General features: G+C 47.1%; 1 protein-coding gene across 1 annotated transcript; it reads left to right on the top strand.

Annotated features, from left to right (window-relative positions):
• The first annotated feature begins 2,280 nt into the window (after positions 1 to 2,280).
• Positions 2,281 to 12,873, top strand: LOC119933290 (gastrula zinc finger protein XlCGF8.2DB-like). The gene is made up of 4 exons (XM_038752733.1): positions 2,281 to 2,377; positions 7,760 to 7,948; positions 9,176 to 9,289; positions 11,566 to 12,873. Exons 2-4 carry the CDS (start codon positions 7,822 to 7,824, stop codon positions 12,489 to 12,491), a joined length of 1,167 nt encoding a protein of 388 aa, XP_038608661.1. The 5' UTR covers positions 2,281 to 2,377; positions 7,760 to 7,821; the 3' UTR covers positions 12,492 to 12,873.
• The last annotated feature ends 552 nt before the right edge of the window (positions 12,874 to 13,425 follow it).

The raw sequence follows: 13,425 nt of genomic DNA, 5'->3' as shown, positions 1-13,425 counted from the left end.
TAAGCGCTTAATTATAATAAAAATAATAATGGTATTTGTTAAGCGCTTACTATGTGCAAAGCACTGTTCTAAGCGCTGGGGAGGTTACAAGGTGATCATGTTGTCCCACGGGGGGATCACAGTCTTCATCCCCATTTTACAGATGAGGGAACTGAGGCCCAGAGAAGTGAAGTGACTTGCCCAAAGTCACACAGCTTACAATTGGCAGAACCCTTGACCTCTGACTCCAAAGCCCGTGCTCTTTCCACTGAGCCACGCTGCTTCCCCACTTCTCTGTGCCTCAGTTCCCTCATCTGTAAAATGGGGGATTAAGACTGTGAGCCCCGTGGGACAATTTGATCCCCTTGTATCCTCCCCAGCACTTAGAATGGTGCTTGGCACATAGTAAGCGCTTAACAAGTGCCATCATTATTATCACCTTGTATCCTCCCCAGCGCTCAGAATGGTGCTTGGTGCATAGTGAGCGCTTAACAAATACCATCATTCATTCATTCATTCATTCAATCATATTTATTGAGCGCTTCCTGTATGCAGAGCACTGTACTAAGCGCTTGGGAAGTACAAGTTGGCAACATATAGAGACGGTCCCTACCCAACAGTGGGCTCACAGTCTAGAATGGGGAGAGAGACAACAAAACAAAACATATTAACAAAATAAAATAAATAGAATAAATATGTACAAGTAAACAGATTAATAAATACACACAAATATATACACGGGTTCTGTGGGGAGGGGGAGGAGGGGGAGAGGAAGGAGGGAGCTCAGTCTGGGAAGTGCTCCTGGAGGAGGTGAGCGCTCAGTAGGGCCTTGAAGGGAGGAAGAGAGCTAGCTTGGTGGATGTGCGGATACTATCACCTTGTATCCTCCCCAGAGCTTAGAACAGTGCTTGGCACATAGTAAGCGCTTAACAAATGTCATCACTATCACCTTGTATCCTCCCCAACGCTTAGAACGGTGTTTGGCACATAGTAAGCGCTTAACCAATGCCATCATTACTATCACCTTGTATCCTCCCCAGCACTTAGAACGGTGTTTGGCACATAGTAAGCACTTAACCAATGCCATCATTACTATCACCTTGTATCGTCCCCAGCGCTTGGAACAGTGTTTGGCACATAGTAAGCGCTTAACCAATGCCATCATTACCATCAATACTCATCATTATGAGAAGCAGCCTGGCTCAGTGGAAAGAGCCCGGGCTTTGGAGTCAGAGGTCGTGGGTTCAAATTCCGGCTCCGCCACTTGTCAGCTGTGTGACTTTGGGAAAGTCACTTCACTTCTCTGGGCCTCAGTTCCCTCATCTGTAAAATGGGGATTAAGACTGAGAGCCCCCCATGGGACAACCTGATCATCTTGTAACCTCCCCAACGCTTAGAACAGTGCTTTGCACATAGTAAGCGCTTAATAAATGCTATCATTATTATTATTATCACCTTGTATCCTCCCCAGCGTTTAGAACAGTGTTTGGCACATAGTAAGGGCTTAGCAAATGCCATCATTACTATCACCTTGTATCCTCCCCAGCGTTTAGAACGGTGGTTTGGCACATAGTAAGCGCTTAACAAATGCCATCATTACTATCACCTTGTATCGTCCCCAGTGCTTGGAACAGTGTTTGGCACATAGCAAGCGCTTAACCAATGCCATCATTACTATCAACTTGTATCCTCCCCAGCGTTTAGAACAGTGTTTGGCACATAGTAAGCGCTTAACAAATGCTGTCACTACTATCACTTTTTACTCTTTTCACCTTACCCTTTTCACTTTACTCTTTTAGACTGTGGATAGGGACTGTCTCTATATGTTACCAACTTGTACTCCCCAAGCGCTTAGTCCAGTGCTCTGCCCACAGTAAGCGCTCAATAAATACGATTGATTGATTGATTGATTATCACCCTGTATCCTCCCCAGCGCTGAGAACGGTGTTTGGCACATAGTAAGCGCTTACCAAATGCCATTATTATTATTCTAAGCAGAGTCCGTCCCTGCCCTGAGTCAGTTTGCAGGCCCGAGGGGCGTCCCCAGCTGCCCGGGGGGCCCCACCCTTGGTGTCCAGGTCCAAGGCGGTGTCGCCCCCGCTCCCGCCCCCGGCCAGGCGCTCAGTAAATAGGACGGGACGAGGCCCTCCCCCTGGGTAGGCCCCAAGGCGGGCGGGGCCTGGGCCGCGGGGGTGGGGACTTGGGCCCGGAGGCCTCCTCGGGGGAGGCGAGAGGAGGGGAAAGGGGAGGGTCCCCCGCTCCCCTGTCAATCAAAGGGAGCGGGGGAGGTGCCGGCCGCTCCCCGGGCCCCGCCGGACGGACAGACGGACACCACACAGAAGCGGGGGCGGCCGCCGACTGAGCCCGGTGACCCCGCTGACCCCGAGGCCCAAAGCAGGTGAGGAGCCGGGGGGCTTTGGGCTGGGGGGTCATCATCATCATCAATCGTATTTATTGAGCCCTTACTGTGTGCAGAGCACTGGACTAAGCGCTTGGGAAGTCCAAGTTGGCAACATAGAGAGACAGTCCCTACCCAATAGTGGGCTCACAGTCTAAAAGGGGTCACCGGGGAGGGGGCGGGAGGGGACAGGAGGGACCCTCTAAGGACCGGCCGGCCTTGGGCCACGTGCGGGGCCCGGCCGCGCCCACTGATTAAGAATTAAAATCAGCATAATGAGGGGCTTTTGGTAATAATAACCGTGGCGTTTGTTAAGCTTTTGTTATGTTTCAACCACTGTTCTAAACACTGGGTGGGGGGGGAGGGGGGGATACAAGTGATCGGGTTGCCCCATTTCACCCCCGTTTTCCAGAGGAGGGAACTGAGGCCCAGAGAAATGACTTCTAGACTGTGAGCCCGTTGTTGGGTAAGGCCCTACTGAGAGCTCACCTCCTCCAGGAGGCCTTCCCAGACTGAGCCCCTTCCTTCCTCTCCCCTTCGTCCCCCTCTCCATCCCCCCCACCTTACCTCCTTCCCTTCCCCACAGCAACTGTATATGTGTATATATGTTTGTATTTATTTATTACTCTGTCTGTACTTATTTATTACTCTTTATTTATTTATTTTGCCTGTACATATCTATTCTATTTATTTTATTTTGTTAGTATGTTTGGTTTTGTTCTCTGTCTCCCCCTTTTAGACTGTGAGCCCACTGTTGGGTAGGGACTGTCTCTATATGTTGCCAAGTTGTACTTCCCAAGCGCTTAGTACAGTGCTCTGCACACAGTAAGCGCTCAATAAATACGATTGATTGATTGATTCCCAGACTGAGCCCCTTCCTTCCTCTCCCCCTCGTCGCCCTCTCCATCCCCCCACACCTTACCTCCTTCCCTTCCCCACAGCACCTGTATATATGCATATATGTTTGTACATATGTATTACTCTATTTTACTTGTACATATCTATTCTATTTATTTTATTTTGTTAGTATGTTTGGTTTTGTTCTGCGTCTCCCCCTTTTAGACTGTGAGCCCACTGTTGGGTAGGGACTGTCTCTATATGTTGCCAATTTGTACTTCCCAAGCGCTTAGTACAGTGTTCTGCACACTGTAAGCGCTCAATAAATACGATTGATGATGATGACCGAATGTGCTGTTCTAAGCGCTGGAGGGGGGAATTCAGGGTGATCGAGTTGGCCCACGCGGGGCTCCCAGGCTTCACCCCCATTTTCCAGAGGAGGGAACTGAGGCCCAGGGAAGTGACTTCTAGACTTTGAGCCCTTTGTTGGGTAGGGACCGTCCCTATATGTTGCCGACTTCTACTTCCCAAGCGATTAGTCCAGCGCTCTGCACACAGTAAGCGCTCAGTAAATACGGTTGAATGAATGAATGAAGTGGCGGAGCGGGATTAGAACCCACGACCTCTGACTATATATGTATATATGTTTGTACGTATTTATTACTCTATTTTATTTGTACATATTTATTCTATTTATTTTATTTTGTTAATATGTTTTGTTGCCTGTCTCCCCCTTCTAGACTGTGAGCCCGCTGTTGGGTAGGGACCGTCCCTGTATGTTGCCGACTTCTACTTCCCAAGCGCTTAGTACAGTGCTCTGCACACAGTAAGCGCTCAGTAAATACGGTTGAATGACTGAATGAAGTGGAGGAGTCGGGATTAGAACCCACGACCTCTGACTGTATATGTATATATGTTTGTACGTATTTATTACTCTATTTTATTTGCACATATTTATTCTATTTATTTTATTTTGTTAATATGTTATGTTTTGTTTTGTTGTCTGTCTCCCCCTTCTAGACTGTGAGCCTGCTGTTGGGTAGGGACCGTCTCTATATGTTGTCAACTGTACTTCCCAAGCGCTTAGTACAGTGCTCTGCACACAGTAAGCGCTCAATAAATACGATTGAATGAATGAATGAAAGTGCCAAGCACTGTACTAAGCGCTGGAGGGGGGATCCAGGGTGATCGGGTTGTCCCACGCTGGGCTCCCAGGCTTTACCCCCATTTTCCAGAGGAGGGAACTGAGGCCCAGGGAAGTGACTTCTAGACTTTGAGCCCTTTGTTGGGTAGGGAGCGTCCCTATATGTTGCCGACTTCTACTTCCCAAGCGCTTAGTACAGCTCTCTGCACACAGTAAGCGCTCAGTAAATACGGTTGAATGACTGAATGAAGTGGCGGAGCCGGGATTAGAACCCACGACCTCTGACTATATATGTTTGTGCGTATTTATTACTCTATTTTATTTGCACATATTTATTCTATTTATTTTATTTTGTTAATATGTTTTGTTCTCTGTCTCCCCCTTCTAGACTGTGAGCCCGCTGTTGGGTAGGGACCGTCCCTATATGTTGCCGACTTCTACTTCCCAAGCGCTTAGTACAGTGCTCTGCACACAGTAAGCGCTTAGTAAATACGGTTGAATGAATGAATGAAGTGGCAGAGCCGGGATTATAACCCACGACCTCTGACTGTATATGTTTGTACGTATTTATTACTCGATTTCTTTTATTTGTACATATTTATTCTATTTATTTTGTTAACATGTTTTGTTTTGTTGTCTGTCTCCCCCTTCTAGACTGTGAGCTCGCTGTTGGGTAGGGACCGTCTCTATATGTTGCCAACTGTACTTCCCAAGCGCTTAGTACGGTGCTCTGCACACAGTAAGCGCTCAATAAATACGATTGAATGAATGAATGAGCCAAGCACTGTTCTAAGCGTTGGAGGGGGAGATCCAAGGTGATCGGGTTGTCCCAAGCTGGGCTCCCAGGCTTCACCCCCATTTTCCAGAGGAGGGAACTGAGGCCCAGAGAAGTGACGAGACGGGCACCAAAACAAGCGAACAGGCAACCATTCCATCAATAGCCATAGAATTACAGATGTGCACACATTTAATATAAAGAAATAGATTATAAATATGTACATAGAAACCACATATTTAATATAAAGAGATAGAATTATAAATATGTACATAGATACACAAGTGCTGTGGGGGCGGCCATTAAATAATAATTATTATATAATATATATAAATATATATAAAATAATTATTCAGAAGCATTATGGCTTAATGGCAAGAGCCCGGATTTGGGGGTCAGAGGACGTGGGTTCTAATCCCGGCTCTGCCACTTGTCTGATGTGTGACCTTGGGCAAGCCAATTCACTTCTCTGGGCCTCATCTGGAAAATGGGGGTTTAGACTTTGAGCCTCCCCCCGCCCCGATTACCTTTTATCCATCCAGCTTTGAGCCCCCCCACCGTGGGACAACTTGATTACCTTGTATCCATCCGAGAGCTTAGTACAGTGCTTGGTACATATTAAGCACCTAATAAATACCATTATTATTATATCCCTCCCGGAAGGGAAGTTCAATTCCCCAAGAGGAACTAACTTTGCATAAATGTAGCCCTTGATTCCGGTCTCTTTCTTTCACTGATTCCCAGAGAGAGAGAGAAAGCGAAAGAAAAGAATCAATGGGACAAAAATCTGGAGTTTTCCTCTGCTTATACGGATATTAAGAGTTAACTAAAATAAGATTACGTGAAAAAATGTCAGCCATGAATCTTAAGGAGTCTGTGATAGAGAAGCAGCATGGCTCAGTGGAAAGAGCACGGGCTTTGGAGTCAGAGGTCATGGGTTCGAGTCCCTACTCCACCACATGTCTGCTGTGTGATCTTGGGCAAGTCACTTAACTTCTCTGGGCCTCAGTTACCTCATCTGTAAAATGGGGATTAAGACTGTGAGCCTCACATGGGACAACCTGATCAGCCTGTATCCTCCCCAGCGCTTAGAACAGTGCTTTGCACATAGTAAGCGCTTAACAAATGCCAATTATTATTATTATTATTATAAGGGGCAGCAGCACACGAGAGATTTAATTGCTGAGTATTAAAAATGAAACAGAGTGTTAAAAGAGGGGTTAATTTGTTCATCTTTGCTCGGGACTGATCTTTCGGTTCAAAATGGTCTTCTTCACTATAGCCTGGCTAAAGGGGCTAGAAGCAGATGAATGTTTGTCACTCTGTGTCGTACATATGTCCAGGAAAAGGCCTCGATGTTTACTTTCTCTTTGCAATTGTGTTTCCTTTTAAAGGGCTGCGAAGGTTTAGGCAGCCCATCTCAAGGATTTGGAAAGCAGCAGAAGGATAACAATTGGAAATAATTGTTGAATTGTTAAGAATCATTTTTAGAGTAAGAATAATTGTTAATTACTCAGCAGGGACAACACAGGGGTTGGGCTGGCGACCTCAGCTCTACCACTTGTCTCTTCCCTCTCTCCATCCCCCCCCCGCCTTACCTTCTTCCCTTCCCCACAGCACCTGTATATATGTATATATGTTTGTACGTATTTATTACTCTATTTATTTTACTTGTACATATTTATTCTATTTATTTTATTCTGTTAATATGTTTTGTTTTGTTCTCTGTCTCCCCCTTCTAGACTGTGAGCCCACTGTTGGGTAGGGACCGTCTCTATATGTTGCCAAATTGTACTTCCCAAGTGCTTAGTACAGTGCTCTGCACACAGTAAGTGCTCAATAAATACGACAATGAATGAATGACTTGTCTGCCATGTTTCTGGGCCTCAGTTTCCCCCCCGTAAAATGGGGATTAAAAGCCCAGCATTTAGAACAGTGCTTGGCACATAGCGCTTAACAAATACCATCATTATTATTAAGAGTGTGAGCCCCAAGTGGAACATGGCTCAGTGGAAAGAGCACGGGCTTTGGAGTCAGAGGTCATGGGTTCAAATCCCGGCTCTGCCAATTGTCAGCTATGGGGCTTTGGGCAAATCACTTAACTTCTCTGTGCCTCAGTTACCTCATCTGTAAATATGGGGATTGAAACTGTGAGCCCCCCGTGGGACAACCTGATCACCTTGTAACCTCCCCAGCACTTAGAACAGTGGTTTGCACATAGTAAGCGCTTAACAAATAAATTAAAAAAAATGATTAGTTTGTAGCTACCCCAGTGTTTAGTACAGTGCCTGGCAGGTGGTAAATGCTTAACAAATAAATAAATATATAAATAAATAAAGGGTATAGGTGTAGGTTCAGATTCCAGAGAAGGCTTCACCCCAAAGCTGGGGATCTGGTTAATATTTGTGTCTGGTTAGTCCTCTGGTGGGAGTGGGGGGGGGGGGGGGCAGGGTGTTTGTGTGTGTCACTCCCCTAAGCCTATTCTCTAGACTGTAAACTCATTGTGGACAGGGCACTTACCTGTTTTATTGGACTCTCCTGAGCATTTAGTACAGTGGTCTGCACAAAGTAAACAATCAATATGATTGACTGGCTGTTCTCCGCCTCTTCTCCCCCCGCCCCCCAGCACCCTTTTCTCCCAGGTGTTTGGTTCTTCAGTCCCTGGAGGAAGAAGAGCAGGGACGAAGAATGGAGGTGACGTTCGAGGACGTGGCCATCTTCCTGACCCGGAGGGAATGGGAGAGCTTGACAAGCGCTCAGAGGAAGCTCTATAGGACCGTCATGTTGGAGATCTATGGACATCTACAGTCACTGGGTAAGGACATGGAGAGCTGTGTGGGTCAAGGGCACTTCCACAGGCAGGGCAGCAACAGACCACCAGCCCCTCTAGACCAGAAGCTCATTGTGGGCAGAAAACGTGTCTATACCAACTCTGTTATATTGTGCCCTCCCAACCGCTTAGAAAAATAAGCGCTCAATAAATTCCATGGATTTATCCCCTCTGCTCTCCACACTCCTGGTGGGAGGTGTTGGAACCGCTTCTGGCATTCCTACGTGGTGTTTTTTTTTTTGTTTAATGGCATTTATTAAGCACTTATTATGTGCAAAGCACTGTTCTGAGCGCTGGGGAGGTTACAAGGTGATCAGGTTTTCCCATGGGGGGGCTCACAGTCTTAATCCCCATTTACAGATGAGGTAACTGAGGCCCAGAGAAGTTAAGTGACTTGCCCAAAGTCACACAGCTGACAATGGGTGGAGCTGGGATTTGAACCCCTGACCTCTGACTCCAAAGCCCGTGCTCTTTCCACTGAGCCATGCTGCTTCTCTATTTATATTGTACTCTCCCAGAAGCTTAGTAACTTGGACTATATTGTTATAGAGCTCACCTCCTCCAGGAGGCCTTCCCAGACTGAGCCCCCTCCTTCCTCTCCCCCTCCTCCCCTTCTCTATCCCCCCACCTTACCTCCTTCCTTTCCCCACAGCACCTGTATATATGTATATATGTTTGTACATATTTATTACTCTATTTTACTTGTACATATCTATTCTATTTATTTTATTTTGTTAATATGTTTGGTTTTGTTCTCTGTCTCCCCCTTCTAGACTGTGAGCCCACTGTTGGGTAGGGACCGTCTGTATATGTCGCCAACTTGTACTTCCCAAGCGCTTAGTACAGTGCTCTGCACACAGTAAGTGCTCAATAAATATGACTGATTGATTGATAGTACCGTGCTCTGCACAAAGAGCTCAATCAATGCAATTGATCAATCCCCTCTCCTGTCCACAGTATACAGGTGGTAGGTGGTTGGCACAGCATTCCGTGATTGAAGGAGGTTGCCGTAGCAGGGGGGAGTTGTGGGGGCTTCTATATAGTTTTCTATATAGCCCAAGGTAGGAAACTCCAGGGGTGAAATTCCACTTACCAACTCTGCTACTGTCAAAGTAGTTTGGTCCCAATACATTGTGCGTGGTAGGAGCAAGGGAGGGCACCTGTGTCTGCCATAGATCTCCACTCATTCCTGTTCACTGTTTGCTTCCCCAGGAGCTGGGTGTCCAAAGCCTCAGTGTATCCACAAACTGGAGAAGGGGGAAGGTCCGTGGATTCCCGAACCTCCATCTCACCACAAGAGGACTTTCCCCAAAGAGGCCTGGACAGGTAAGCGTGAGTGTCACACCAAAAACGGCCCCTCCTGTTTCTCCTCCGTTCACACCAACCCAGTCTGTTACTCTTAATCACTGGCCTCTCCACTCTCCAGGACCCAAGGACAATTCAACCATCTCCTTGGGTTATCACTGGATGAAGTTATTAAAGTTATTAGAAGTTATTAGGCTGTGTGCCCCATGAACACATTCATTCATTCATTCGTATTTATTGAGCACTTATTGTGTGCAGAGCACTGTACTAAGCGCTTGGGAACAACAAGTCGGCAACATATAGAGACGGTCCCTACCCAACAACGGGCTCACAGTCTAGAATCAAAAGGATTACATTTCAACACATATAATATTTATCAAAACCCAACTCTGTATGGACAGTAATGAATGAACACCCAAATTCCACCCAAACGCCCAAATTCCCTGTCTGAACACATCCCTGTTGAACACTATCCCAGTGTTTGACACATAGTAAGCACTTTCTTTTTTCCAAAATGGAATTTAAGAACTTACCAGAAGAGTAAATTAGGCAAATCAGGTTTGGTGAGGCGACTTTCCAAGGTTCACACAGTAGACAAGTGGCAGAGCTAGAATTAGAATCCAGGTCCTTCTGATTCCCAGGCCCATCCTCTGTCCACTAGGCCATGCTTTTTCTCTTAACAAATGCCATAAAAAAACAAATATCACAACTCTTTTTCCTGATTGACCCCTCTTTCTGTGGAGAACATTATACTAATTGGGAGAGCGCAAGGCAAAAGAGTAGGTACACCTGATTCCTATTATTTGTTTTTTTTATGGTATTTGTTATTTGCTTACTATGTCCCAGGCAATGTTCTAAGTGCCAGGGTAGGTTCAAGCTAATCAAGCTGGACACGGTTCTTGCCCTACATGGGGTTCACAGTCTCAATCCCCATTTTTACAGAGGAGGGAACTGTCACCCAGAGAAATTCATTTGTTCATTCAGTCGTATTTTTTGAGCAACTGCTGTGTGCAGAGAACTGTACTAAATGCTTATAGTTAAGTACACTATAACAAGAAACAGACATATTCCCTGCCCACAGCGAGCTTACAGTCTAGGAGGAGGAGATAGACAATCAATAAAAATAAATAAATGACAGATATGTACATAATAATAATAATAATGATGGCATTTATTAAGCGCTTACTATGTGCCAAGCACTGTTCTAAGCGCTGGGGAGGTGGCAAGGTGATCAGATTGTCCCATGGGGGGCTCACAGTCTTCATCCCATCCCCATTTTACAGATGAGGGAACTGAGGCTCAGAGAAGTTAAGTGACTTGTCCAAAGTCACACAGCTGACAAGTGGCGGAGCCAGGATTAGAACCCATGACCTCTGACTCCAAAGCCCGGGCTCTTTCCACTGAGCCACACTGCTTCTGTGGATCTGGGAGGGGGAATGAATAAAGGGAGCAAGTCAGGACGATGCCGAAGGGAGTGGGAAAAGAGGAAAGGAGGGCTTAGGGAAGTGCAGAACAAATACTATTTTCAAAAAAAAAAGTGCTTACTATGTGCCTAAGCACTGGGGTAGCTACAGGTTAATTAGGTTGGACACAATCCTTGTGCGTATGGGAGCACAATTTAAGCACTCGGGATGATACCAGAGCACCAGTGGGGCTCAGAGTCTTAAGTAGGAGGGAAAATGGGTATTGAGTCCCCAGTGGAGTGACTGGTCCAAGGTCACACAGCAGATGAGTGGCAGAGCCCAAAATTAGAACCCAGACCCTCTGACCCACAGGCACGTATTCTCTCCATTAGAGTACGCTGCTTCTCAATACCAAAACCACTGATTTGATATTGGGAGGAAGGCAGTTGCCAAGTGGCCTTGGATGGAGGGGCTGGGGAAGGCTCTGTGGGAAGTGAGAAGCAGCATGGCTCAGTGGAAAGAGCCCGGGCTTGGGAGTCAGAGATCATGGGTTCAAATCCCGGCTCTGCCAATTGCCAGCTGTGTGACTTTGGGCAAGTCACTTAACTTCTCTGTGCCTCAGTTACCTCATCTGTAAAATGGGGATTAAGACTGTGAGCCTCCTGTGGGACAACCTGATTGCCTTGTAACCTCCCCAGCGCTTAGAACAGTGCTCTGCACTTTGTAAGCGCTTAATAAATGCCATCATTATTTTTAAGTGGGAGAGGTTCAGCCAGGGAGAAGCTTCCTTCAGCATCGCATGGTGGGGAACACGTCTGAAGATGTGCTTTCCCAAAGTGAATTTTCTTTTTTCAGAAACAATGTACTGACCCGATGCTCTTCTTCCCCACACAGAAGAAATCAGGGAAGAGCGAACGCCCAGAACAGCGTTGACAAGATCCTGTGGAAACGACTGCCACCATCCTCAGAAGGGAAGATCCCTGGAAAATCAGAGGGGATCTTGGAGGAAGCAAGACGCTCCGGTAGAGAGGAGGGGGATGCAGAAGCTAGTGCCCATGGAAGAGGAGCCCTTTGAACACCTTGAGTGTGGGAGTCCAGAAAACGGCGTCGCGCACGCTGGAGAGGAGCGCTTCAAGTGTGATGTGTGTGCCAAGCGCTTCAGAAAGAAGAGACACCTCGCCGGCCACATGAGAGTGCACAGTGGAAAGAGACCCTTCCATTGTCTGGAGTGCCAGAAAAACTTTAAGACCAAAGGAAATCTTCGAGCGCATATGCGAGTGCACACGGGAGAGAAGCCCTTTGAATGTCTCGAGTGCGGGAAGGCCTTCTGCGAGAAGTACACTGTGATGATGCATGAGCGGATTCACAAAGGCATCAAACCCTGTGTATGTCTCCAGTGTGGGAGAAGATTCAGAGATAAGAAAGCTGTCACTGGCCATATGAGAGTCCACACTGATGAAACACCCTTCCAGTGCCTGGAGTGCCAGAAGCACTTCAAAAGCAGAGAAAATCTTAGACGGCATAAGCGAGTGCACACGGGAGAGAAGCCCTATGAATGTCTCGAGTGTGGCAAGGCCTTCAGCCGAAAGACCAGCCTGGGGCTGCACGAGAGGACTCACAGAGGCGTCAAACCCTGTGTGTGTCTGCACTGCGATAGAATTTTCAGACAGAAGAAGAGTCTCAGTATCCACATGAGGGTCCACACTGGAAATAAACCCTATCAATGTTGGGAGTGCCCGAAGAACTTCAAGACAAAAGGAAGGCTTAACTCGCATCAGCGAGTGCACATGGAAGAGAAGCCCTTTGAATGCCTTCAATGATAAGAGCAATCTAGTGGTTCATGTGAGGATTCACACAGGCGTCAATCCCTATCTGTGTCCTCCTTGTGAGAAAAGCTTCAGGTTCCAAAACCAGTTGGTGACCCACATGTGAATTCACACAGGAGAGGAGCCCTATAAATGTGATGACTGAAAACTTTTAGCCAGATGGGGAGTCTACCTGCCCACAAGAGAATCCTAATAAACAGGGAAAGATCTAGGCCCTGGGATTGGCCAGGATGCTCCATCGCTGCAGTTGGACTGATTCCCTGTTGCCCCTGCATCTTTGCCATATCGTGAGGAAAGTTGTTTTGTAGCATGGCCAAAGTTCCCGCTGGCTTGTTCTCTTTTTTTAATGCTGTCCATAAAGCATCTCTCTTGGTCAGTGGTTTTCTTAACGGTGTTCGTGAGGCGCTTACTACGTGTCCAGCAGAGTTCTAAGCACTGGGGGGAGATGCGAATCGACCGGGTTGGATACAGTCGCTGCCCCACATGGGGCTCACAGTCTGAGTAGGAGGGAGAACAGGTTTTGAACCTCCGTGTTACAGTTTAGGGAACCTGAAGTACAGAAAAGTGTCTTGCCCAAGTTTCCACAACAGGCAAGTGGCAGAGGGGGGCAGTTAGAACCCGAGTCCTCTGACCCTCTGGCCCGTGCTCTATCCCCTTGGCTACGCTGCTTCCTGGTTCTTGTTCATTCAGGGTTGATTCATATTCTTTGACTTCACCATGGATTTCCCCATCCCCCTTCCCACCCCCAGAACGGATCTTGGGTGACAGTCTGTGTGCCCTGCCACCTCCCATCCCACTTCCTCAGTAACAGGGACAACATTGGCAGCCTCCTGTGACCTCCTCCTTTATTGGGGTCAATGCTCAGAAAGATGCTTGGAGATGGAGGGCGGGGAGCAGGGTGACTCAGGGACAATGGAAGAAAACAGAG

Source organism: Tachyglossus aculeatus, chromosome 10 (assembly GCF_015852505.1).
Source record: "Tachyglossus aculeatus isolate mTacAcu1 chromosome 10, mTacAcu1.pri, whole genome shotgun sequence".
Lineage (NCBI taxonomy): Eukaryota > Metazoa > Chordata > Mammalia > Monotremata > Tachyglossidae > Tachyglossus > Tachyglossus aculeatus.
The sequence above is the reverse complement of the archived record's forward strand: the minus strand, read 5'-3'. Positions and strand labels throughout refer to the sequence as shown.